This window comes from Artibeus jamaicensis, unplaced genomic scaffold, assembly GCF_021234435.1.
Source record: "Artibeus jamaicensis isolate MK-2021 breed Jamaican fruit bat unplaced genomic scaffold, CSHL_Jam_final contig_354, whole genome shotgun sequence".
NCBI lineage: Eukaryota > Metazoa > Chordata > Mammalia > Chiroptera > Phyllostomidae > Artibeus > Artibeus jamaicensis.
The window spans coordinates 25,173,519-25,201,368 of NW_026521803.1; the positions used below are offsets into that span (position 1 = coordinate 25,173,519).

The 27,850-nt window shown below is 40.7% G+C and overlaps 1 protein-coding gene across 5 annotated transcripts in view; it reads right to left on the reverse strand.

Annotated features, from left to right (window-relative positions):
• Positions 1-27,850, reverse strand: part of RIT2 (Ras like without CAAX 2) — a 376,246-nt gene that overhangs the window by 281,373 nt on the left and 67,023 nt on the right. For 2 of the 5 annotated variants that reach the window (XM_037133540.2, XM_037133538.2), the window contains exon 1: positions 14,201-14,280. The exons of 2 other annotated variants lie outside the window; for them this stretch is intronic. Coding sequence is in view for 2 of the 3 variants with exons in the window: in XM_037133538.2 (XP_036989433.2) it covers positions 14,201-14,247 (47 nt within the window). In the remaining variant the exon portion in view is untranslated. Of the gene's footprint in view, positions 1-9,024; positions 9,134-14,200; positions 14,281-27,850 lie in introns of those variants that run through there. One more of the 5 variants, XM_037133537.2, reaches the window with a different exon arrangement.

Genomic DNA, 27,850 nt, shown 5'->3' on the forward strand with positions numbered 1-27,850 from the left:
GAGGGGAAAGAGGGCATGTAGGCAGGCAGGTAGCAGGCAACAGTAATGAGGATGTAATGTCTTGAGCTCTACAATTCACATTTTCATGAGATATTTTTTTAATGAAGCTACCCAGGAACTCTCTGAGGTCATTTTAATTAATGTCATTTTTAGGATGAGAAATGTGGAAACTCCAAGAGCCTAAGTGACCTGTGCAAGCCAAATGCTGTTAAAGACAAATAATTAAAAACAAAGTCACCTATTCATGTTACAAGTATTATTCAGTATTTACTACATGCCAGGTTTTGTTACAAATAGCCCATGAGTATGCGACATTGCAGTAGTCATTGTTGTAAGCCCTATAGTACAGATGAAAAAGCGCAAGTCTGGGTTTCTTAGGATGCTTGAGCCTGCAGTTCACATTGTTCTGTCATTTGTATGCTGAGGCCACACCTTGCAGATCAAGGGCACATCAAGAACACAGGCTACCAATGCCATAGTGGACAGTGGTTAAGAGCCTGGGACCTGGCAGTGGCTAAGACCTGCACAGACATGGCAGCTTCTGGGCTCCTGAGCAAATACTCTCCCTCTTCAAGCCTCAGTTTTCTCATCTGTGAATTGGGGTAATTGTCATGCCTATGCTGCTGCATTTGGGAGGATTCAGTGAATTATATACATAAAGAAAGCACTTAGAACAGGGTTAGGCATATATTTATGCCTCAGAAAGCGGGCTCTTATTTGCTCTTCACTGGGGGAAGAAATTGAAAGATAGCATTTAGACAAAGTAAGAATCATTCCTCCTTATGAGTGTATAAAAGTTTAGGTAAAAATATATACTGTCATGTTTGCTGCACATTTTAAAGCTTGTTTAGGAGAACTGTGCAGTGAGAAATTAAGGTTTTTCTCATCCATTCAATAACTAACCTCACAAACAATGCCCACAATAACTAACCGCACAAACAAGCAGCCTACTGCACACAGACCAGACCTACTCACTACACTGTATCTAACTAGCTAACAGTTCTTGTCTGGTGTTCCATTGTGAGACCACAGATCTTCTCTATGATCTTATTCCAGTTCAATTAAATATTTGTTTCCTGGGATTCCAAACCTTGTGTGGATTTCCATTCCCCTCTCAAAACAAAATCTCCAGGGAGGCACCCTCCTCAGCACTCCCCAGCCCTCTCCAACATAGTTCATCCTGGACACACACTCCAGGAAGAACCTGGCATGTACTGCTATTCCTCCCACGTCCTTGGCAGTGGCAGGATACCTGTGAGTGGGGAAATTCGAACAGGTCAGATTCCGACACTGATGCTACAGTATAAGCTGGAGCAGGGTCACGGCAGGCAGAAAGGGCAGAAGGGATGAGCCGGCACAGTTGCCAGTAATGACACTTAGCCAGTGCTTGCTGATGAACCAGAAGAGCAGATGGCACCATTTGGTGATGGTCATCAGAGAGCTGACATTTATGCACAAAGCCTAAGTGAGTTGAGATCATTGATGGGCTTTGCAAAAACAGCCATATTCATAAAAAAGAGGGTTTCCTGCAGGCTTGGGAGCAATGCAAAGGACTGCCATCCATCAGGGTATTTACGGTCACAACTCCGCCACGCTGCAAAGACACCTACACCCAAAAACAGTCACCATCACAACCTAAACTCCAGTGAGGAGGGGCAGATTTGAAGCTGATTTATGGGAGGCAGCATAGGCCAATGGAAAAAATCCATGAGCAAGTGGGTCAGGAAGCTTCTGGTTCCAATGCTACAGCTGAGCAGTGGAGCAACCCATGTGGGTCACTCAAACTTCTTGAACACAGTGCGCATTGTTTTCAAAGTGCCATGTGTGTGTCTTTGTCTTTGAACCTGACCCATTGCATTACACCACTCTGGTTATGCATCCTTTCTACCCCAGTGGTGAAGGCAGCAGTTGTGTGCAGATGTTGGCAATAGTTCAGGGCCTTTCCCAGGTCTTGGCACACACACATATCCTCTATTCTTACTAAATGAGTGGACAAGGAAAGCATTTCTCACATACGAAACACACACAGTGGATCCTTGAACAACACAAGGATTGGGGCACTTTTCCCCACTCAATTAAAAATCTGCATATAACTTCTGACTCCCCAAATACTTAACTACTAATAGCCTCCTACTGAACAGAAGACTTGCTGATAACATAAACAGTTGATGAACACTTGCTTTGTGTTTAGGTATTATATTCTGTATTCTTACAATGAAGTAAACTGGAGAAAAGGAAATGTTTAGGATCAGGGGGTTCTAGACCCATCCAGGAATCACTCTGTAAGTTATGTAAACATCTAGCCACTGTGTGGGGTACCTGGAACCACTATAATATTGAATACTAACTATAATTGAAAAGTTCAAAAATGTTATCAACAATATCTTAGGAAGATAAAAGACATACGCAAATCTATTTAGAAAATCAACATGTAAGTGAATCTGTGCTCTTCAAACATGTGTTATTCTGGGGTTCTCTGTGTAGGTATGTGTTTGTGCATGTACATAGAAAAAGAAGAAAAGAAAGAAAGAAGAAAAAGAAAGAAAGAAAGAAAGAAAGAAAGAAAGAAAGAAAGAAAGAAAGAGAGAGAGAGAGAGAGAGAGAGAGAGAGAGAGAGAGAGGGAGGGAGGGAGGGAGGGAGGGAGGGAGGGAGGGAGGGAGGGAGGGAGGGAGGAAATAGATAATCAGTAGATAGAAAGAAAACTTTCTTCCAGTAATAGTTCAGCACCAAAATTCAACTGATATATTCAGCACCTTGTCTACTTTCTTTATTAGCATGATCTCAGTTTCAATAATTTCTTACCATTCGTGGGTTATTTGATCCCCCTCAAGTTGAGAAGACTGTCATTTCTTCTCTATGTGGCCAAGACTCCCAAGGGTTTCTGAATGGACCAAAACGTAGTTAGTATACCTTTGGTGCCTACATGTTGAAATGTTTGTCCAGAACTTCCATGTTTCTCTCTATTCCACCTAATAAGGGGTGTTTGTGTAGAAAATAAAAATTTGTCAAGTATTTTGGGGTACACGTGATTTTTGTCTGATGTCTAAAATACATCTATGAAGATTCAGCTGAAATTATAACTCAGGTTTGTTGCCCCAGTTCTCAAGAAATAATATAAAACCTGTCAGTGTGGTAAACTTAGAATAGCACACACATTGAACTGAGACATATATGTGTAGGCATCTCAGGTTCATCATTGAATATCTCTGTTTCTTTTTTCCTGTGGGCCTCAGTTTTCTTACCTATAAATACAGGCACTAATTCTACCTCACAAGATCAAGGTGAGGAGTAAGTGGGGGCCCAGTGAATACAACAGACCATTGGCCACTGGGACACCACAGTGAACATGTAAATGTTAGGAGCCCAGCAACATGTGGGTATCCAGGGGCCAATACAAATTAATTCACTTGTAGGCTCTTTCTCTGCTGAAGACATAGAGCTGAACTAACTTTTATATCAATGCAAAATATACAAAGTGCATATAATCTTGGAAATATCGTCAGTCAACACCTTTTACCTGAATAACACTTTCAATCATTACTTGAATGTGTTGATACCAATTTACCTTGCTACTGAGACTTATATTAACCTCCTGGCTAATTCTTGCTGACAGCTTGCCCTGAGTAATGATCTACTGTGTTATTAGGGTGGTGACAGTTATGGGAGAGAGTGGAGGGATGCCCTAGTCTTGAAATCATTTATTTTTCCTTTGTTTATTATTATTTTTTTGCCTTTGCAATTCAGAGGATTCAAATACTGCATGGTCATGATGTAAGAATGGTTCAATATTGTCAGATCCAAAATTCTGCTAATGAGGGAAAACATACAGCCTCAGGGATGTGAATGATGCACTTGGCTGTTTGCCTTGATTTAATCCATCACATAAAGGCTTGATTTTCCACATTTTTATACCAGTTCATTGCAATGGAAGGAACTGGTTTGTGTTGTCTTCTGTTTACCTCAGAAAATATTGTTATGGCTTTCATTTTATAAATTCCCGCTACATAAAACTCTGAATGTATAAAAGAGACCAATTGCAGAAGAATGCAGGGCAGAGTAGGATTGCTTATTTTACAAATGAGTTTTCCCTTTAACAAAAACCTATAATGGATGCATTCTAATAAATTCCAAGTCCCCTAATACTTTTTAGGTTTTTAGCTTATTTGTGGTTTAACTTTTCACAGTCAACTGAAAAGACATTTGAAGCAAATCTTATAGAGATTTTTAAGATTTTTAAGTTGGAAAAGATATTTTTCCAACTGTCCCAAAAGACACTAAGGCATCAAGTGTCAAGTTCTAAAACATCATAGCCCCCACATTCCTGTTCTCCTTTGCATGCTCTTTTCCCAGTGAATTTTCTTTCTTTCAAACCCTAGAGTACACTCTACTTTCCCTTCTCAGTCTCAAGAAGTCCTACTCATCCCTTAACACACAATTGAAATATCTCTGCTGGGATTCCTTCTTAACTTTCACATGCAGTTTAGCCACTCCTTACTCTGAATTTTCACGGCTCTTATATGAGAGGCCTACCGTAAATTTGTCACGTTGTCATGGACATTATATTTCCCTTACAACACACTGTGCGCTCTTGGAGAGCAGGAGCTGTGTCTGGAATCACTGTTGAGAACACCCCCCCTCTCCTTTCCCAGTGATTTGCATATTTCATACCAATTACACACTTGACAAAATTTTACACAACATTTCACCAAGGTAATGTCAAGGGTTTACCTAGGGACTAGAAAAAAACATGTAGATCTCATCTGATATTTGGATACCTTTCTCATGAAATGTAATGAAAAAAATTAGTATTAGAAAACTTGTGTTCTTTTCTTAGTAGTTAATTATTTCTGTGTATTCCTGGACAAATATTTTAACATTTCTGTGCCTATGGTACCTCATCTGAACATTGGAAATAGATAACCTACTTGCCTCCTTACATTGTTTAATCCTCAAGCATAATCATAAAACAGAGTAGGTAAAGTGGGTTTTCTTTTAAACAAATCTGTCAGGAGTACTGAATTAGTTAACCTGAATAACTTGAGTCTGCACTAGGAGAGCCAGATGTGAATGCAGAGAAAGCAGACAGATACCAATCACGCTCTGTCACTGGGGGACAGCCTTTCTAATCAAACCGCAAGGACAGACAATAGTTATAAGGATTGTTTAGATTCCAGTAAACTCTTAAACAACAGTTGTGAGATTTTAATTTTTTCTCTTTTTTTAGGGAGGAGAAGTGATGGTAGGCAGTGGAATAAAGAGAGATAGGAGGCTAAGAATGTGCCCAAATTACATGAAATTCAGTGGATAATTAGTTCTTATCCTGTGTAAAAATCGGGCTGTGGTGGAAAACATCATCCTCGAGGGGGTCAAAAGAGTTGAGTTCTAGATGCGACTCTGCCGCTGCCCTGTGTGTGCACTTGGCAGGTCCTTCAACTCTCAGGGCCTAGGTTTCTCCATCTTTCAGATGAGGAGGAGACTACTTCTTATTTATCCTGGTTTCTTGGCACTCAGAGAATTCTTGGATAATATTGGGTATAATGCACCATTATATAGATATAAATACAGCATTTGTTTTATATATATATATATATATATGCACTATTACATCATTATATATTTTTAAAGATTTTATTTATTTATCCTTAGAGAGGAAGGGAAGCAGAGAAGGAGAGAAATATCAATGTATGGTTGTCTCTCATGAGTCCCCTACTGGGTACTGGCCTGCAACCCAGGACTGTGCCCTGACAGGGAATCGAACTGTGATCATGTGGTTCACAGGCCCATGCTCAATCCACTGAGCTACACCAGCCAGGGTCATATAATTATATTTCATTATATTAATTTAAAGATCAAAAAGGTACACGTTCATAAATGAAAGGGTTAGTCTAGATGGGTTAGCTCTCTTCTGAATATTATATTCAGGGGGTGGAGAATGTGGTACCATCAGCCCTATCTTCTTAATAGTGAGTGTCAGAACTCTCCCTCTTCCTACCCAGGGTGTTAAACACAATGTCATAGAGTTAGATCAAACTTCACCCAAACTCTATAAATTATCTCTATGACCAGGCACAAGTTGTTTCCTTGGGCCTCAGTTTTTCTATCTATAAAATGGTGACACCTAATCAGATTGTGGAAAGGACTGAATATAATTGAGAAAACCATGTAGCCCACAATGGATGATTCATAAATGTTCACATCATTCTTGTTTCCCTCTATAGTAACTAGTACAGGCCCCATGCATAGTACATACTAAATGATTTGTTGATTGATCAGTTGTAGTTTGAAATTTCTCATACAGCACACACATTTTCAATCTTGTGGGAAGTTCTGCTCCAGTAAAGTTGCAAATCCTTTCAAAATTTCCTACTCACCAAAGTATGTCTTAGTACAATATGGATTTTAAAAAGCCTCCTATTTCTCAGTAAGCACAGAAAATGTCCAAGATTGTGTTCATTTAAAAGTTAAGGTCCCAGTAAATTGAGTGTCTCATTCATGTTCAAGGCTGACTTGAAACGAACCCAGAATTCGAAACAGTTGATAGCTTGATGCATGCATCTTCTTCAGTTTCTAGAGAACAGCAGAATCCCCCTTAAAACCCCTTCACACAACCCACTGTAATGGACTTGTATGATCCTTTCACGTAAGCCACTGAAACCACGGGAAGGAAAGTAAATTGGGCTTCTATTGATCCAGATCTTCAGCAACACAAAAAGTGGCTTTTTAATTCTCAAAAATATTTTCATTCATTTGAAAGCAAACAGTTTAACCTTCAAGAGAAGGTTAATACTGAGAATCAGTTCTTGAACATTTATGTACTGGTAACACCAGATGAATCATAGGGACAAAGCCCAAGGGTAAGACGTGATTCTGTCACTCTGATTCCAAACATTTAGCCTTAAGAACATCACTTTCTAAGCCTAGAGTTGTAGTATGACTTATATTCTTTCCGAAAGTAATAGCCAAGTATGCTATTGATACAGTCAGTACAACTGAACTTATTTACTGTCTTTTACTGCATCATCTCTGAGTTGAGCTGGCTGCTCCTGTGTATCACACTGGAAAAGTTTTGCCTAAGTATTTAATTATGCCAATCTTTTGTACCAAGTGGAGGTGAGAGCAAACCAGGTCATTCTGCTGACAATTTTGGTATGTCAAAAATTCCTAGTTATTTGAGAAGTGACAATGACCTGTCAGTGCAAACAATACATGGAGGAAATCAGAATAGGAGACAGGATACCATCTCCAGGACAAATACATTGCTAAAGAAAGATGCTATCCAACATCTCTGCTCTCCGAGTTTCATTTCTATGGAATAAATGACTAAAACCTAGTCACTCTATTCCCACATCATCCAACCTCCTGATAAAATGAGAAGATACCAGCCAGCCATCAAAGGTAACACATGGCACCTGACGGAGCCCTCGCGGCACCTCTCTGACCTCACACGCTACTGGAGGCATTTCTGCTGATGAGTCTTCCACCTTTTCCTTAGATCTGCTTCTTTCTCTTTTTGATATTTTATTCTCACATTGTGTCTTACTTTCTCATTTTGTCTGACTGACCAGGTTTTATCAAAGCATAGTAGTTTTATTTTATATGAATCATTTTCTCTTTAACCTCTCTCCTTCCCTTCCTTCTTAAACCATCTATTTTGCTTTTTTCCTCTTCAAATGGTTACATTAAATTTTATAAAATTTCTCATTCATACATATCTGTGAAGTTTTTCACTTTACCTTTCCTTCCTAGGATAGGTGGCTAAGTCTTCTCCCTTTGACACATACATAGTGATCGAGCACATCCAAATTTACCCATTTCTTTCCTTCTTATAGAAAATCCTTTAGGGAGGGAGTATTCAACTTTATGTCTCTTGCTACTTTTCTAACTTCTTTACTTTGCTGTCTGCTAATGTTTCACTCTCTTTTTCCCTTCCTTAACCAATCAACTTTTCTTATGACTATGGACGCAATTCATATCAGCTTTTTTTTTTTTTAGGTGGTGGAGGTTTATACCAATAATGCTGACCCCAACTTTGAATCTTTTTGCCAAGCCCTAAAACTACTGAATTTTTTAAAAAACTTTTTGTCCATGCTAACTCTAATATTTATTTTGCCTTTTGGCATCCCCAAAGATGTATCTCCTGTGGGATATTTTAAATTTATATACAAAATTACATTTGTCTATTTATGTTCTAATGATAGCCATTGCCCCAAGACACCCAGCATTTCATCAGCCTCAGACACTACTACAGATGTATTTCTCTAATTTGTTATATTTAGCCTTTTAAGCCCCTCAAGAAACCGAAACCACTGACAACTTCTGCTTTTGTGTAGCATAACCAGTTTTCCACTCTACCTGCATTGGCACACCATATTCTCAATGTACTCTTGTAGTTTCTCTGTTAACGAAGTTCACCACAACATTTGACCCCTCACCCTGCACCTCGCCCACAGTGAGCACCATTCCTTAAACAGCTGTCACTTTCAAAACCCAATACTCCGTTAAAAAGCCCACACATGCATGCTTCGTCAGAGTGCAGGCAAAGAATGGGAGGCAGGAAGCCCCTAATCAAAGAAACAAACACAGCAATCATCCCTGATAATCCTGCATGTGTGTCTGTGTTTGTTTACGTGCCTGTCATTGAATATTCATAGCACTTTAGATGCATATTTTTGAGAACAGGAGCATATTTTCACATACCATAATTATTTCATAAATGCCATGCTATTTTTTAAAAAAAGACATATAGATTAAGATTTAAAAAATTACCTAGCAGGAAATCAAAGGAAACAATGATCCTCTTAAAGTTCTAAATATCCTCCTTGGTTGTCTTTCAAATCTCCTGACTCATCAGCATCTCCTAACAGTCCTTACGCTGCTCAACATCCTGCTAGATACTTGGTGCTTAACTGCTGCAGCTCGGCTAGCCTGACAGCATCAGCATTATCATTGTTACTTTTCTTTAATTCTGTACAGTTGCCTCCACAGAGGTTCCTCCTTCCCCAGCATTTGGCATTGAAACTTACCGCTTTTACCAACTCCCCCTGCTCCCAGCATTACCACCTTGTACTCTCTGGACCCGCCTGATGCTGATGCACTGCTGGGGGAGCAGCTGGCTTCGCTTTCTACCTCCATCTTACCGGAGGGACCGGAGTAGAATAAAGAAGGAAAAAGTCGCCCGTGTCAGATGCTTGCTCAGATATTAAGCAGCCCTAAAACTGTGTCAAAAGAAAGGTTTAGTGCGAGAGGTAAGAACCATCAGCGTCAGGCTGGCTGTTGGTCCTGTGCTCTGAGCGGGTCTCATAGCAACCACTTCAACTGCTTCCAATAAAAATCTGGCTTTTACCTACCCCCCTCCTTCCCGATCCTTCACTCTTTCACTCTGCCACTATTGCTCCTGTTCTCCGTGTGTGCGTCTCTCTCCCTGTGGCTTGCTCTGTTTCTTTCACTGTTTGTTTTTTCTCCTTCCCTCCTCTTTCTCCATTTCCCTTCCTCACTCTCTGTGTCCGTCCTTTCTCCTTCCTTGTGCCCTGCACAGTCCCAGCTGTTCGAGGCACACAAACCTGGCTGCCTTCCAGGCTGGACTGCTACAGGGGAGTGCATCTGAGACTTAGTAGGATTCTATGTCTCACAGGCTGATGATTTCTGTAGCTATAGCTGCAAAGTCACTCTTTTCTTTTAATCAGAGTCAGTGAATTAAGAAAGATGTCTATTGCTTATGGTCTTGCTTTTGGTCACTATCTCCTTCCACAGTTCTTATTCTGTGTAAAGAGTTTCTACCAATTTAGAAGAAAAGACAAAGAAGCACATAGCTCTTCAGGACTGGTCTTCAGTGTGTTGAAGTAATCGCTGTCGTGTTTGGATGTGGACCATCCTTGCTTACACTAGGTTGTTAGGGACAACCTAAACCACAAGGGTCCTGTCAAGCACGAAAGAGATACTTAAATATTTTTGCTGAATGTGATGGTAGCATTTAAAATCATAGATGATTATTTTTCAAATGCCCAAACTCCTACCTATTTTTTGAATTCATTTAAAGTTTGATGGTCTTTGTTTTTCTCCGGAAAGGTTCTAAACTAAATGTCTTATAATGCTTTCAATAGTCCCTAATTGTCATAGTCAGACCCTGCACTTCAAACAAGGTGATGATAATGTTTGTCTATTTTTTAATCGTGAAATTGGATCATGAGTAGATGCAATCAAGTGTTTGGTGAGCAAACACTTTTCTTTATATTAAATTTTAAGGTCCTTTAAGAAAGAAACTACATTTGATCAGTTCCTTATGACTGTAGTATATGACCAAGTGTTTTGTACAGAGTAAGTGCTCAACATATTGCTGGAATCAGAGAATTGCTGGTAATCAGAGAAGTGGCATATAGTCAGTCATAGTCCATAGCTTTGGCTCTGAGGCCTGATTGCTTGTGTTTAAATCTGGTCTCAGCCATGTACTAGCTGTGTGACTTCAGGTAAACTACTTCACCTCTCTGTGCCTCAGTTTCTCATATATAAAATGGTTTATTAAAGCCCTACTTTTTTAAACTCAAGTGACTTTAATGCTTGTACACTGCTTAAAATTGTGTCTGGAAAATTGTAAGCAGCATGTAAGTGTGTGCTTATTTTATTTTATTTAATGGTGCTCCTAGCCCATTGTACATAAGCACTCACCAGAAGAGATCATCTCTTCATGTGATTATTGGCATCTGTATATCTTCTTTGCCAATGTATCTGCTCAAATCTTTTGCCTATTTTTATATCAAGATGTTTGATTTTGTATTAATGAGTTTTGAGAGTACTTTAAATATTCTAGATGTAAGCTTTTTATCAGATGTATGTACTGAAAATATCTTCCCACAGTCTGTGGTTTTTCTTCACAATATCTTTCAAAAGAGCAGTTGTTTTACATTTTGATGAAGCACAATTTGTATTTTTTTCTTTTATGGATAATTTATCAGGTCTTAAATAACATCTTTTCCAATGATTTTATTCCCAATTCTCTTTTCATCTCTTTTACCCCTTCATTGCAATTTTGCTCATTGGTGTAGCTCTATTTATCACTTTCCTCAGAGTAACTGCAAAGGGTGTCACCGCAGGCCCAATTGTCACCCTGGACTTCAAAACTGGATCTGTCTCCTAAACTCCCCTATCAGGACCCCTGTTTATATCTCAACCTCGGTATGTCCCAAAATACACCATTCTGATCCTCAGTAATAAAGTCAACACTCTATCTTTACTGGGAGCATCACCTTCAAAGTTCTCACTCTAGTTCAGTCTCCTGATACTCGATTTCCACAGCTGGAATAACTCCGTAACTTATCCTTCCGGGAGCAATCTTCCTGCTCTTTCCCACCTTTCCCACCACTCAATCCATCCTACACATCGATGTCAGGGAAATCCACCTCAAATGTTGATCTAACTGGCCCTGTTGTACACATATTCATAACTCACATGCAGAAATTATGCAATCCAATAGCTTAGAATGGGACACCGGGGCGCAAATCATGCCCTCACTCAATAGAACAGAGTCAGGCGAAATGGACAGAGTCAGGCCCATTCTCCAACAAAACTGTCATTTCCATAACTGGATCTCACAAAGAACTGTGGCGATGTTCTAATTACCTTGTAATGGACTCACTGGCATTTTATTCCTTAATGAAGAGAGGTATGCAAACAACAGCATTGAGCTTCAAGGTCTTTCTGGTTTTTGTTTCTACTTCTGGTGCAGACATTGCTATGACATTGAGCAAAACACTTACCCCTCTAGGCCACCCGTCCCACCATCTGTGACTCTGGTTTCCACGTCAGCAATTTGATTTGGTGGTAACACACAGGTATTGTCATGCCAGCTGTGTTCTTTGGGCCTCTTTTTTCTGGGACACATATTTTAATATTAAGAGAGAGGAGTACACGAAAATGTCCTTTAGTGGTAAATAAATGATGACTTGTCAAATGTGGTTGCTCTGAGAGGAAAATGTAACTACTGAATTGCCTTTCTTCTCAAGAGCTAATGTATCCGTCCATATTCCTCAAATGGAAATCAGTGAAATTTTTTTCCTACTTACAGGAAAAACTCGACCTATACGGAGGCTTTCCTAACATAAAACCCTCTTTGTCTACCTCTTCCTTGACATTCTAAGGAATTCCACCCTTAGTCCCTTCTCCTGAGTTACTACTGCTACTGGTTCTCAGTTTTAGTAAGTAAGCTTCATAAATTTACGTTCTTTGTGCCTTGACCAATGCACCCAAGAGTCTGAGGAGGGAGAAAAAGGGGGGGAGGGGGAGAGGAAGAGAGAGGGAGAGGGAGAGAGAAACCTTTCAAATGTATAGACACTGATTGAAATGGAATCTTTAAGTGACCAAAATCACTACATGGCAGATTGATTTGCTCTCTGGAAAACTGTTAAATGATTGGCATTTGGGAGGTTCAATATGGCTGCACAGCAACTCGCTGCACTTTCCCCCTCCCGTGAGCCAACTCGAATGCACAGGTGTGGAGAGGAATTACTCCTGCCAGACAGCTGAGGGTTGAGTAAGCAGCTTCTGAACCACAAACAAGAACAAGACCGAATGAGAGGGCCTGGAGGCCGCAGGAGCCCTGCAGGAGCTGCAGACGCTCCGGGAGGATCCTTAGAGTGCACCTTATCCACTGCTTGCTTAGGGCAAACAGGAGCTCTATTGAGACTTCTGCCTACCTGCAAGACCCCCGAGGTGCTTTCCCAGCTACAGTGCCTGGAGCCTTTTGCCTTTGCCCAAACAATAGGGTGTCACTACAGGCTCCCAGCCTGGCCTCCTGGCCAAGCCTCTCCAGCCACTGGGCAGATGCTCCTGTACCTCCTTGATCCCCCACCCCCAGTTCTCTGCGGCTTCCCAAACTACGCAGCACACAGGCTGCACACACAGGGGTGTTCTATACAACAGGGGTTCCCACCCCCAGCCAAGGTCCTTGGCCTGTTAGGAACTGGGAGGCCGGTCAGGAGGTGAGCAGGTCAGTTTCCAGTACAACAAATAAGAGAAAGACTATATACACAAGGCGGGGGCATCAGGGGAGCCCTCTGAAGACCATGAGGATTATCCGAGTGTGAGGGGTTACCTGCCATCCTTTATGTCCCCCGCCACCTCCATGGGGCCAGTGTAGCCTCTATACAAGTGTTCTTCCTACCTGCAAAGTCGCCGCAGCATGTTCCAGAACACATCACCTGAGCCCTTTTTGGCCTGAACAGGAGCAGGTAGAATCAATAAGGCATCACTGCCCGCACCTGGCCTCCCCACCTGGCACTCTGCAGGCCGGTGGCCCGATGCCTTGGGCACTCGCTGGGCTCCTACCAGCCTGTCCAGTCCATGTGGCATATACAGATTACTGTAGAGGCTACTTCTACATAAGGACACTTTGCCAAGACTGGGATAGCTAGTTTGTCTAATTCATGTAAATAAATATAGACAATAAAACAAAAGAAAGTTTGTGTTTGTTTCCTGTAACCTCCCCTGACAGTCACCAATCTGTTTGCATGTTACTTGATTCCGTTTGAGGGCTCATCTCCACCCAATGAAGAACCAGGTGTGCACACAGAACCACCTAACACACTGAGCAGAATGCAAGTCCTTAGAGGATGAAAGGGGAAACTAATTCAACATGTAATTCCTTCAAATCAGTGTATTGATTTTATTAATATGAATATCTATCTAAGCTACTTTAGGAATGGCTAAAGGAGAAGTTTGCCATGTCCAGAGTTCTGTTCTTACCTCTCAAGTCATTGACAGGCAGGGCTCCTGATACCCTTGTCAACAAAGCCACTCTTCTCTTCATTGGAGCATTTATAGCACTTATTAAAATGATTTGTTTACATTCCAGTTCATCTTCTTACACAATAGTGAACCTGCCATATTCATCTTTATCTCCCCAGAGTTGAGCACAGTGCCCAGGTGACTAAATGAGGGAATTAATTACACCGAGTAACTGTCCATTGCTACTACTAATGAAATTAACCTTGCAAAAATTGTTATTTACTATTCACACTCTAATTAAAAGATAAATCATGGAGGGAGGAGATAACAATGTTGTTGATAACCTCTGAGTAAATTAATATTTAGAGTGTATGTTCTTACCATGAGATATAAGAGCATTGTCAATCAGGAGATAGCACAACTGCTCAGGACAAAAATAAAGTGGAAATGTCAAGGCCAAGGGATAAACAGAAAAGAACTCACTTTGCAAGTGGGAGGCGGAGTTCTATCTGCAGAGCCAGCCTCTCCATCACAGACCTCCTCACAAATGTAGGTGGTGATACTCCTGGTTGTGGAAGGTTCAACTTTCTTCCAGAAGGCACACTGAGACTGAAATATTTGGAAAGATAGATCTTACATGTGATCTAAATAACTGGCAGCTATTCATTTATTCATTCAATGAGGATCCATTCGTTAACTATGGATTTGATTGCTCCTTCTCAAATTCATTCATTCAACTGTGGTACAGTTTAAAAAAAAAGAAAAACACAATATTGTCCATGAGTTCTAAGTGATTATACCAATGTGTGAAAGAATGGCACCTGTACACCAGGCTCTGAAATAAGCCAGAATGTGGCAAGCAATTGAATAGATAAGTGAGTAGAGTCTTCCCTGACCTGTGTATCTCAGTTGGTTTACTATCATCATCCTGCAAAGTGATAGCTCACCAATTTGATTCCCCATCAGGGAACATGCATGGATCACAATTGGGACACATACAAGAGGCAACTGGTTGATGTCTCTCTCACACATTTATCTCTTTCTCCTACCCACCTCCTGTCTCTAAAAATAAAATAAATAAAACCTTTTAAAAAATTAGCAGATTCTGATAGAAACATGGGGGGAAGGAGAGACTAATTTCAAATAAGAAGACAAGGTAAGATATCAAGATGGGGGAGTACTTCGTACTGGATTTAAAGTAGGACTTCAAATTTAAGAGATTACAAAAACTATGGGTTTTCAAAGTTTAGGGAGTTAGGTGTTTGGCCAATTGCAAGTTAATAATATATGGGTGATAACTAAGAATGTAGAACATAGTGCAAACTATATCTAGAACATCTATATGAATTATAGATGAATCATAGGAAACTATAAATTACAGCACTATAAATTACAGAGTTTGGATTTCTTTTGAGTTTTTTTTTAATTTTACCTTCATCTTTAAGCAAAAAAAAATTATAACAATGCCCATCGGTAACATTGCTTGTGATGCAGAATTGAGAAAAAGAGGGCAGAGTTGAAGTAAAAGGGGAGATATAAATAATAAGTCAAATATTGATTACATTAAGTTTGAGGCACTTTTGGAATATTTGATTAGTTATATGAGGAAAACAGTTTCAAACCATAGGACTGGCTTTCAGGGGAGAGGAGATGCTTGCAGACATGTATGTGGATTAGGAAATCTTCAGTTTATTAGCGGTAAATAAAAACGCAGCAAGAGATAAGATTCTCTATGGAGTGCTTGCTAGAAACAGAACAAAAAATACTTTTATAAATAGGTTATAATTGACCAAGATAATGTTTGTTGAGATTGGTAAGAATTTTATGCATTTTATTATTCATCTGGCATAATAGTTCTATGATGCCTATGTCCATATTATTAAGAAGATAAAGAAGAAACATACAGAGACCTAGGAAAGCCACCAGGAGAAGAATATCCAAGCAAGAAGAGCTTTCAGGGGACAAGAGTTGGTCCATCCTGCCAAATGACTCATACTGATGGTGTAAAAATAGAAGTGAGGAAGTGACAACGATATATCACTCTGTCTGAGAACTGAGAGTTCATTCATGACAGAGCAACCATGGTAGAAAACTGAGAAGGCAAATCAGATAGTAAAACATGAAGGAATGAGTAGGAGCTGAGGACACACACACATGTTTTTATTTTCATAAATTTGGTAGTGACAAAGTAATGTGTGATAAAATCACATTTTGTCCTTGTTGAAGATAGGACCTAACGTGGTTATAGATTTCAAAGAAAATTAGTTTTAAGATATAGTGGGCGCACTATTTGTATATAGTAATTAATGTTCTTCTAATTACATGTTTTTGAAAATAGCTTGTCAAAGAGCCTATAGCCATGGAACAGGAAATACTAAGACTTGATCTTAATTTTGACAGTAAATATTTAATAATCATTCATTTTTATTTTTAAAATATATACTTATTCTCTACTTTTGTAAAGTTTTTAAAATATACTTTATCACAGGTCTGTGATAGATCTTGACTTCTGTGTGTAAGTTATATTGCTTGGTATTGCTTTCAGCTAAAACCTTTCTCTTTTTATAACCTATTGTAAACTCTCCCTCACTTAGCTCTAGACAATCATTCTTGCCCCATTATCTTTTGTGACTGTAAATAATTTGCTCTGTTTATTTTGTTACCTTGACGATATTTATAGATCATGTCCCAGAGAGCCTTTCTTGGAGACCTCTTTTTTGTGGATGGTATAAATTTAGTCCCTTATGTCTAAACTCCTATGTCTTGCTCTCTAATCCGGGAATATATTTTGTTGACCTTCTGAATTTTTTTCTCAACTCACCTCTATACTTTGTCAGTATTACAGGGAGAAATTATGGTGGAAAATTAAAGTTTTGAAGTGGTATCTAGTGAAAAACCAAAACGTAGTTTCGCCAACATCTCAGCTGAAATAATTACATAGATGTAGAAAACAAAAGGGAAAGTACACTGCGGACGAAGCCCAGGAACAGTAAGGCAAGTGGAGAAAAAAAATATTACTGGTATTTCCAGATTTGGCTTGATGAAGTCCACCAATCTGCTGTCCCCAAAATTCATGAGAATTGTGAAACAAACTCTCTATATCCTCCCCCTGGCTTAAGAGATGAGGGTTTACACCAAACATGAAACGAGACATTCATTATTCCACTTTGCAATTACTGATTTTGAGACTGTCAAGACTGCTTAATCTATTCCTAAATGCGACTTATAGAAAATGGCAGTATGTCAGGTACATCAGCGGGGCAAAAGATAGCTGCATATCACAAAGCAGAAAGAGAGTCTCAGTGAAACTACAGAAACTAATAGTCCTGCCAGGAAAACGTGCTAGCTATTGTGAATTGTGTAAGCACTTCTGTTCAGGAAGCTGACAGTGAGGAACAAGCAGTCTGATACAATGGGATGAGACATACCCACCTGTCTGAGAGTTAGTGACCATGATACAGGGTGCAGCTAAGGGGGGGGGGCAAAAAAAAGATTTGGAATGGTGTCCAGAATTCAAAGTGTATAGGAATATTGGAGAGACATATAAGATGTCCTCACCCTCCCTGCCCCCCCCAGAGGAAAGGGACCAATAGAGCAGGGCCATTGAAAGCTGTTTTGCATAGCAACAGTTTTGCAGCTAACCTCTGGAATGATTATTTAACATATCTATAACCTTTAACTGGTTTCATAGATATGTTAAATAGCTGTGGCCAAGTTTGGAGCCAGGGAGAAGGGAGTGCCTTGGACCCAGGATATAACTAGGGGCTGCACTCCTGAGTGGGAGCGCCTGTGTGAGAGCTTGGAAGAGACTGGCTCCGTGACATGAGGGGATAACTGCCCAGGTGAGGAGAGGGCCACTTGGTTTAGGGCAGAGTGAAGACGTGGCAGCCACTGAAGGGAGAGCCACGCGGTTTCAGCAGAGTGAGGACCCCCTCTTGGTGAGGTGAAAGAGGGAGCCACATGGCTTTGGCAGAGTGCGGACCCCCTCTTTCCCAGGTGAAAGGGAAAACCACGCAGCTTTGCCAGAATGGAGATCCCTGCAGCCAGGTGAAGAAGAAAGCCGCATGCTTTCGGTGGAGTGCGAACCCCTGTAGCTTTGGTAGAAGAGGCCCATGCAGCTTGGGGATGCCCCCTTTGGCCGCGTGGCCTGGAAAGCAAGAGAGACTTTGACTAGAACTGGGTACAAAGGACTCTTGCCAGTGGACCGTGAGAGAGTGCCACATAACTTTGGATTAACTCGAGAGCCTGCACAGTGACACAGCCAACGGTGCCAGTGGCCTGAAACACAGACGTGTGCTCTTTTCCTGATTTATGGTACCTGGAATTGGGACAGTGGGAGAAGGGAGCGCTGTGTGGGTATAGGAGTATACCCTAAAGGACTTTGATATTTTAGTGGAGGCATTAAGCCTAAATAGCATTAAATAAACATTTTGTTCCCTTTTCACAAATCTCTGGCATTGAGAGATGTCTTTCCAATTGGCAGTGGACAGAAGAGCCCAGTAGATATTAGTATTCTGTCCTTGGGAGGGGCCCTCTGTTCTGTAGCAGTTTTTGGCATCCCCGGGCGAGCCAAACATTGCCCCCCCCCCCACAGACCTCTTGTTCAGTAACAACCAGAGGGGGGTTTGTGAACAACAGTACTGTGACACAGGAAAATAAATGTTAGCATGATGACAGAGAAGAAAGTCCAACTCTGAAAATCTTAAAATTCTGTATATTTTGACCCAAGAGAAAATTTACATATTCTTAAGAATATGCCAAAGTGTGCCCTTTATTAGAAAAATATAAAGTTATATAAAGAAAAGTCTCTTAAAGTGGAATCGTGGGAGCTACAATGTAACAACCATAAAGTAATGCATGCTACTTTACTACAAGGTACCAGAAGCGGCACACAGTAGGTCTTCATTAAATATTAGCTCCTATGTGCAACCACACAGATTGATAACAAATAATAATAGGGGGTACTACTTAAAAGTGCAAATAAACTCCTACTTCAGTAATGGAATTTACACTCAAACTGAAGATGCTACAATCAGATTCGATGTCATTAAACAAATCGGTTGGAGGAAAAAGTTAAAACCCACACCCCCTCCCCCTTCTCCTCTAAAATAAATAAATAAATCTTAAAAAAAAAAAAAAAAAAAAAAAACTTTTCCCAGGATGCAGAGAAAAAGAAAGTTGATGACAAAGATGAGAGCAGTTACCGAGCCAGAGAACACTGGACTTGCACCCGACTGGTTTTTCCTCTCCCTGCGCCTCTTAGAGGAGTGGAGGGTCAGCGCACTGGGCATAGTGCCGGGCGTGATGCAAAGCACCAGCAAAAACTCCCCAGTCAGAAGCCAGTTGGCTGCAGGAGCAGGTATCAGGAAATACAATTTTTTCTTCACTTAACTACTATGTGTGTTCCTTACTTAGTAAAAAAATAGAAACAGCCTCTCAGAAAAAGAAATTTAAAAAATAGACCAAAGAAAGGGGAGGAAGGTCAATGACTCACCAGTGATGTGGAAACCAAGCACCCCCAGCAAAAACAAAAGAACCCAAAGACACTGGGGGTTTGTGTGGAGGGGGTGTCCAGTCAGGAGAAATTTCTTGAACTGGTGAATCCTGTTTCATTAAATGACTTAAGTGTTATACGGGAGACAGCTCCTCCAGGGGCCTGAAGAGGATCCGATTTCTGGAAAATGTTACTTATATAAATCCAAATAATTAACTCATGTGTCAGGTTTGGAACCCACATGAGAGATCTTATTTTGTTACTGAGCAAAGTTCATTAAGATGCCTCAGAAGGAGTGTGTTGATATAAATAAAGATGGATGGCCAGCCGGCAAGTGAAAAAGGGAAATGGAAGTTAGCGGGGAGAGTTTCCAGGGCCTCAGCCCTTGCCCCTCAGGAGATCAGAGTGAGGGAATCTAGGAGCTCTAGATCCAGCCGAGCCCACTGCTGCCTTAGTAAGCACTAGGATCGTGTTAATGCTTTGCTCACTGAGCAGAATTCTGGATTTAAAAGTGCTCTCCCAGGAAGATAATCTGAATCCTGAACTCTGACAGAAAGGCTTTGCCAGTCACCTAGACCTCGGTTTCTATCCTGGCAACATCCTCCCCCACATCCCAGGTTTGCACTGTTGAATTTCAGCTTCCTGCCTTGGAGGGTGGGAGACCAAAGTGAAGGAATTCAGTGGCTCCCCATTGTGATGACTGCACACTTGATTCATGTGGAGATGAAGTCCTTCTCTTACTATCATCTCCTACTTAGTTCTGCCTTCAGAAGTGAGACGGTAACAGTCTAGCCCCACTTTGATGAAAAGGCCTTTTGCATCCTCAGCACAATTACTTCCTTGTCTTTAGTTCTTTTGAGGTGCAACCTTAGTAGTTTCCAAAACAGCTTTGTCACTTGGATTAAGGCTTTTCAGTGTCCTAGTTACTCCCACATAAAACTCCTGTTCTGAATTCTTCCTGTTGCTATAGCTTAGAAAATTCATAGTATCTGTCATCCAGATAACTAATCTAAACATGGCCCTCCTTACAATAAGACCGAAGAGAATGATAAAAGGCACCTGCAATTCTAGTATCCAACAACCGTACCGCACTGTTCTGTGGGGCCCCAAATCCCAGCTGAAGTACCTCTCGCATTTAATTGCTGTTTTTACATATGTATGGAAACAGCCTCCCTCTGATTTTTTCCAAAAGTGGCTTTGTGCTTGGATGCAAAAATGCCTCCCTCAACTTCCTGGACAGCAGGAGACATGAAATATTCACCACCTGGGCATCCCTCCTTCTTTGCTTACTAGGCACTTTGTGCACCGAACACACACGCCAGAATAGACCAGGAATGTAAAGTGTAGTGGAATTGGGGGGATAATCGCAGTGGGAGAAAACACTGACAACTGTAATGAAATAATGTGGACTTAATGTTAGACAAATTAAAAATTAAGACAAAGTCCTTTTTGAGATGGGTGGCTATCGATTCATTGTGAGTCGAAGTGCACACACTATGCCTCTTAAAGCATCAAAAATGCTGCTGAGTTGTCACTGGTTTTGCAGAACAGATCGGAATATGTGAAGGAAAGAACTGCTCTTCACCAAGAATTACTGCCTGCAGTCCTCCTCAGGCTCTGAATGGAATGAGGTTGGCTAAGGACAGAGGCAGAAATATTAGGTATCTGTTAAGTGCTTCAAGTAGACAGTAAGTTTCCCAGCCTGAAACCCAGTTGGGCTTTCTCTATACAATATTAGATTTTCAGACAAGAAAAGGATCGGTGGAAAATAAATGATCTAAGTCATTTTTAGCCATGAACAAGTTTAACAGAAATTGTCTTACAAATCACTTTGAAGACACTGCAACTAAAAAAAAAAAAAAAAAAAGGACTCGGAGCTGCTGGACTGTTAAGAGTTTGTCCCAGCAAAATGTGCCACCTAATTAGGGACCCATGCAGATGGTCCTGCTGAGTCTGCTTGGATCCCTTCAGTGACAGACAGCAGCTCCCTCTTCAGCATGGATCCAAGGAGCCAGAGAGGCTCAATTAGGGACCTAGCACAGAAGACAGGATTTAATTCTGAGCTCTGCCATTTACTTCAAGGATGGAGCACAATGCTTTAGAATTTCAATGATACAAAATAAAAACAGCTCTGATAGGTGGCTCAGTTGGTTGGGAAGTGTCCCACAAAGTGAGGGCTTGCAGGTTTGATTCCTAGTCAGGGCAAATGCCCCGGTTGTGGGTTTGGTCTTGGTCAGGGTTCTCTCTCACATGGACGCGCTTCTTTCTCCCTCCCTTCCCCCTCTCCAAAAATACATAAATATATAAACACATAAATCTTAAAAGGAAAACAGAAGAACCAGAAAAAAATACATAAAATAGGAATAACATCCACCATAGACAATAAAAATATAGCTGGATTTTGTTTATTCTAAAATGTAAAAGAAATATATGGTATATGGTTCATTCATCACTATTCTTTTTGAAGATTAATATTACTAATGAATGAAATATATCCTGTAAGTATAATTGGTTTCTTTGTAGTTTCTTCCCATTTGCTTTAGTTTTACGATAAGCAGCAATGGGGAACAAATACAGTCCTTCTCAAAAATAACTGTTCAAGTGTTTGGAGGTAGTTCTTTTTGTCCAGAGTGCATTTATCTTTCACAGGCAAGTTCATCAAGTTCCTACCAGGGTTCCTTTTCTGAGGCACACGGCCCTTTGCTCTGTTGCCTTCCTCTGTATCATACCTCAGTGTTTTTCTCAGTGTTTTTCAGACAAGTGAGGGCTAGAAGTGAGCATACCACACCCAGTATCACTGAGTGCTTCTGAATACAGCAAAATGATTCAGAACCAGGATGGCTCAGGTACCTGTGCCTTTGTTAAAATAACATTTTGTTTGATTTTTGCATATGGGTGTCCATTCAAACCCTCCTTTCACTGTTTATTTTGTAACTTATTTACTTCACTAAATGAATGGTCGAACTTTTAAAAGTGGAAATTACTACTGTGAAATCCTAATGGCTTTTGACATAGTTCTGGGCTCAGAGTAGGCCCTCAAAAAGATTATATGTTAAATTGAGTCCAATTAAACTTACTTGAAACTTCAACAGATAGAAGCTTAACTAATGTCCCCGCAGACTCTGAGAATCATTTCTTTGAATATTCTTCTCACACAAGGTAAGAAAATTATAATCACGGGAAAGAGAAAACGAGCCTGGCAAAGATCACCTGTCCAGTGCAGTTAACCTGTCTTCAATAAGAGCCTGCATTGGGAGGATTCAGTGTCCACGTGTGCAAGTTACAGAATAGCAAGCACTCCCACGGCATCACGTGGAGGCCTAGGACCGGCGAACCTCTTTAAGAAAATGTGTACACTTCGGTCAGCATCTGCTAATGTAACAAATGATCATCCCCTTTAAAAAGTCCACTTTGCAAAGGGTCCCTTAACAGCAACCCAGTCTCCCAGCACCTTTACCAGTTTCCAGATCACTAACCATTTGAGTGAGAGGCCACTGTGGGGAATGGGGTTAGGGGAAGTGAAAGTTAAAACTAAAGGGTTCAGAGCCACTCCTAACCGCAGGTCAAGCAAGAAAAGAGCGAGCACGTGGCAATTTAAGTCAGAGGCAAGCAGGGGCTTCAGTGGCGTGGGCTGTGTCCCTCTCAGCCTTCCTGAGTCAGTGCATTTCAAAGGGTGTGGGTTTTCTTTTCTTTTTTTAAAGCTATTTTAGGAAAATAACCAACTTTCTGGTAGCAGAAAATTTGACATTTTTTAGATCAGGAGAGCATTCTTTAAAAGCTTGAAAACTTTTTTGTTCCACTGCTTAAATTTGAAGGAAGCGTCCCATGGAGGAGAGTGTGGTTATATCAGCTCTAATACAGCCAAGAAGTAACTCCGGGGCCCTAGCGTGCGCAGTCGATGGGCAAGCCCCTAGCATTTCCACTTGGGCGCAGCCCACTGCCTGGTGCAGCTGAGGGAACTCGTGACTTTCTGAGGCAAAGGTCAGGCTGGATTCTCCGATCGTGATTTTGAGATTAATAAGCACCCCAGGGAGCTCCGCGTGGGAGGATTTTGGACATGTGAAAGTTTTCTTCCGGTGGCAAACCAGGACTCTCAGAGGAAGGCATCTCCCACTCCAAGCTGTCTGTGTGACAGAAAGGTCTGTCACTTCCCGTTGATGACACGCTGCTTTGGGGGAAGAATCGGCACTAGAAAGTGTTTCCATTTTCAGTGTAAAATGCTCGAGTTTACAAAATGACCAAAATCTGCATGCTGCTCTCTCCAGGTCTGTACTTAAAAAAGAAAAAAAAAATCTACCCTACCTGCAAAGTGGCCAAATTAGAGTTTTCTTTGTCATTTTACTCTCTAAATAAAAATATTAGTTACTTAAAAATTAACCAAAATTATACTTGTGCATGGTTGACAGATCCTAATAAGCCTAGAGGCCTAGAATATAAATCAAAACTTAAAAATGTACATTTTGAAGAGGACTTAGGGAATCAACAACAGTAGCTGTGGCTTTATTATTGTGTGAAGCTGTTTATGAGTGGAACTGTCAATCAGGCAGGACAAGGTCCACCTCACCCCTCACAGGAGCACAAGCCACAGCTGAATGGTCTGATTTTAATTTAAATGTTTCATTAGCATTTCTAACTAACTGGTGGATGAAATATGCACTTTAATTTGAATGAAAAGTGGGACATTTGAATAGAAAATAAGAAAATTTTACTGTGGTATACACAGTATGCGAAACCTTGATTACTAATTTGCAGATGGAGAATAACTCAGGTGTTTTTTTTTCTGATTTTATTTAAAAATAATTTCCTAAAGATAGTTTTCAAGCACTTTGAATGTGCAAAGCACATTTTTCAGTGATATTGCCTTAGAAAGCAACCTGTGTCTGGTCACTGTCAACTTGTGTATCCACTTGTGCATGTGCATCCTTGGCTTAGGATGTCTATTACCTGCAATTACATAAGAATTGGGTATTAATGGGCCTTTCATGCAAGGAGAGCATTTGGTCACCTTTAGGAGGGATTTGAGAATATTAGGAAGAGACTCTTACCTTCACGTGGTCATTATATAACGATGTCTTGTGATTTATATACTTACAATGTATTTTATCTGAGGGGGGTTTTCAGAGATGGTCTATTTACATCCCCTCATTTTAAACATTAAAACCTTCAAATCTAGAGACTGAATGACTTGACCAACTTCATTATCTATCTTGTTAGTAGTAGGATCGAGAGGCTGAAACCAGTGTCTTGATTTCCAGTCTTGTGATTACTAGACTGCTTTGCTTCTTCTTCCTAAAATCTACTTTTAAAATCTGAGTTTTCCTAAAACAAGTTAGGTCTAGGCAACAGCCCAGTTTTTCCTCTTTTCCATACGTTCCTAGATGTGGGCTTGCTATCACAGGCTGCCGGAGGCCAAGGGTGGGTTAGAAATTGCAAGAGGCCCCACTTGGAAAAGCAGGGGTGAAAAGACACCCAGACCAATTGAATTGCAGCTTCTAAGTACATTGTTGTAGAAAAACTGCAGCAATGAAAAAATACTAAATCACACGACCGTAGCTCTGTCAATAATGAGGATTCTCTGGTGGTACCCTTTCTTTTTGGATCACCCTTCTCCCATGGCTGACTCCTCAGTCCCTAGGGGGAAATGCTATAATGAACAAGAATGGCAAGGTCCAGAAGCCATTTCCATACACAGCCAGTCCTTCATGGAAGTGAGTTTCCTGCTCGCTGAAGGGTATTGCAGGGGGAGATGACACAGGCAGACCCCAGAAGCTTTGCCTCTGCCAGCCGTATAAGTGCACATATTTTCCCCTTTTTTCTGATAATGAAAATACCCCCCAACTCCCATCTAATTTTAATAAGTGCATTATAATTGTGGTATTTAATACAAGTACTTCTTTTGACATTTAATAAAAATATTATGTGCCTCATCAATGTGAATGGGACATGGACCAACTGATTTTTGATGGGTCAGAAGTTGATTGATCAGAGACAGAATGATAACCTGGCTGACGAATGCACTGGATGTGTCCAGAGGGTGAAAGTCTAAAAAAAGCAAGGAGGACTGAGGAACTGAGCTGGAAAATGGAAAATGAAAAATACCAGAGGGGATTTAAATAAATTGGACAGGAGCGAGCTTTTGCATCCATTAATATGCACCTCTCTAACCTTCTCATTTCACCAAGGAGGAAACTCAGCAGGAAGGAGAAGTGATGGGGACCGACTATGGGTATTATTAAAGCGGGGAGGAAAGAGGCTGCACGTGTGGGTAATGTACGTGGTTCCTGTTGCCAAGGAGTTAGCCTGCACAGGAAGATGGACGCACGGATAAATAACTCAAAGGAAAGTAAACTTCGCCAATGCTGGGAGGAGACCATTGACTCGGATGAAACAAAAAGTGTCCTCATGGAGGAAAATATATTTGACTAAGGACATGCACACTGAGAGACACTAAAGGAAAGTTAATCCAGACATTGCACTTGAAAAAAGGGGTGACATGATGCTCATCTGGCTCTGGGGAAGATATGCATCTATCCTCTCATTGAACCCTCACCTACGAGACTTGAGGTAAGGACTGATACCACATTTGTCAATGAGGAGGCAGAGGTCCACAGATGTCAGAAGCACACCCAGGACCATCATGGAAGGAGAGAATTTAAACTTAGCTGGTAGTTTTTCAATTATGCCTCAGGGCTCCTAATTCTTTTCTACGTGGTATTAAAAACATGGAAAGACTGCAAATGTTCTGAGGCTTTCTACTATATGCTATGGCATAGCCATAGAGTAGAAACCACATGACAGGGGTATGTTTCTGCAGGTACCTGGCCCAGAACTTGGAGGAGAAACCAGCAGCACTGTATCCCCAGGGCCTCTCTACTCACTACAGCACAATCCTCCCTAGAGTCTGGCACTGACTCATGCACTTGAGAAGGGCTCCCACTTCTTCAGCCAATAGAAAATGTATTTATATATATTTTTGCACTGATAAACTTTTTGATTTTTTCTTAGTTTCAAGAGTTTTCTTTTTAAAAATATTTTTAAATTTATTGTTCAGTTACAGTTGGCCTGCCCTTTTCACCCCTTGCTTACCCCAACCCTGTCCCTCCCACTGCCACAGTCAACCCCCCACATTGCCAATGCCCGCGAGTCTTCTTGCTCCTTTGCTAGCCCTTCCCCTTCCTTTCCCCTATTACTCCCCTCCCTACCCACCCTGGTCACTGACAGTTTGTTCTTTATTTCCAAGTCTCTGCTTCTGTTTTGCTCATTTGTTTGTTTTGTTGAATAGATTCCACTTATAGGTGAGATCATATGGTATTTGTCTTTCACCACCTGGCTCATTTCACTTATCATAATACTCTCCAGTTCCATCCATGCTGTTGTGAAGGGTAGGAGCTCTTTCTTTCTTCCTGCTGTGTAATATTCCTTTGTGTAAATATACCACAGCTTTTGATTTATTCATTTACTAATGGGCACTTAGGCTGTTTACAGCACTTGGCTATTGTAAATAATGCTGCTTTGAACATTGGGATGCATAGGTTCTTTGAATTGGTGGTTCAGGATTCTTAAGGCAAAATACCAGCAGTGGGATCATTGGATTGAAAGGCAGTTCCATCTTCAGTTTTTTGAGGGAATTCCATACTGTTTTCCATAGTAGCTGCTCCAGTGTTCATTCCCACCAACAGTGTACTGGGGTTCCCTTTTCTTCCAATCTTTGCCAGCACTTGTTTGTTGATTTATTAATGATGGTCATTCATCATTGACGACTGGTGTGAAGTGGTATCTCACTGTGGTTTTAATTTGCATCTCTCTGATGGCTAGTGATGTTGAGCATCCTTTCATGATCTAGGCCCTCTGTATGTCCTCCTTGGAGAGGTGTCTATTCAGGTCCTTTGCCCATTTTTTAATTTGTTTGTTTGTCTTCCTGGTGTGGAGTCAAGTGAGCTCTTTATATATTTTGGAGATCAAACCCTTGTCCTAGGTATCATTGGTAAATATGTTTTCCCATGCAATTGGTTCCCTTTCCATTTTGTTGATATTTTCTTCAGCCATGCAGAAGGTTTTTAGTTTTATGTAGTCCCATTTGTTTATTCTTTCCTTTATATTCCTTGCCCTAGAAAATTTATTTTTCAACTATTCAATACACTCGTGCTTCTGAAACAGTCTACTTTTCACTTTATCTCCTACTTTGCTCCAAATTAAAATGCAATAGATTCAAAAGTTTTATATATATATATATATCCTGTCGGTGTACTAAGGAAAGATGGTGCTCTATAATTCCCTAGAAACTTAAAGTTTAGAAATCCCAGGATAATTGCTTTCAAATTTGAGTTTGTCAAAATTGTCAGTGATGAGACTGAAAAGCAAAAGAAAATATTCATGCAGTTACCAAGCATATTTAGCCTCAGGGTGGCCAAATTCCATTCCATTCAGTAGTCATATTCCATTTGTTATTACCTTGTTAATAGAGACAGAGTAATAATTACTCAATTTAAAAAATGCATATAGCCCTGGCTGGTGCGGCTGAGTTGGTTGGAGCATTGTCCTACACACCAAAACTTTGCAGTTTGATTCTCTGTTGGTCAGGGCACATATGTAGGTTGTGGGTTCAATTCCCCAGTTGGGGTGCATATGAAAGGCAACCA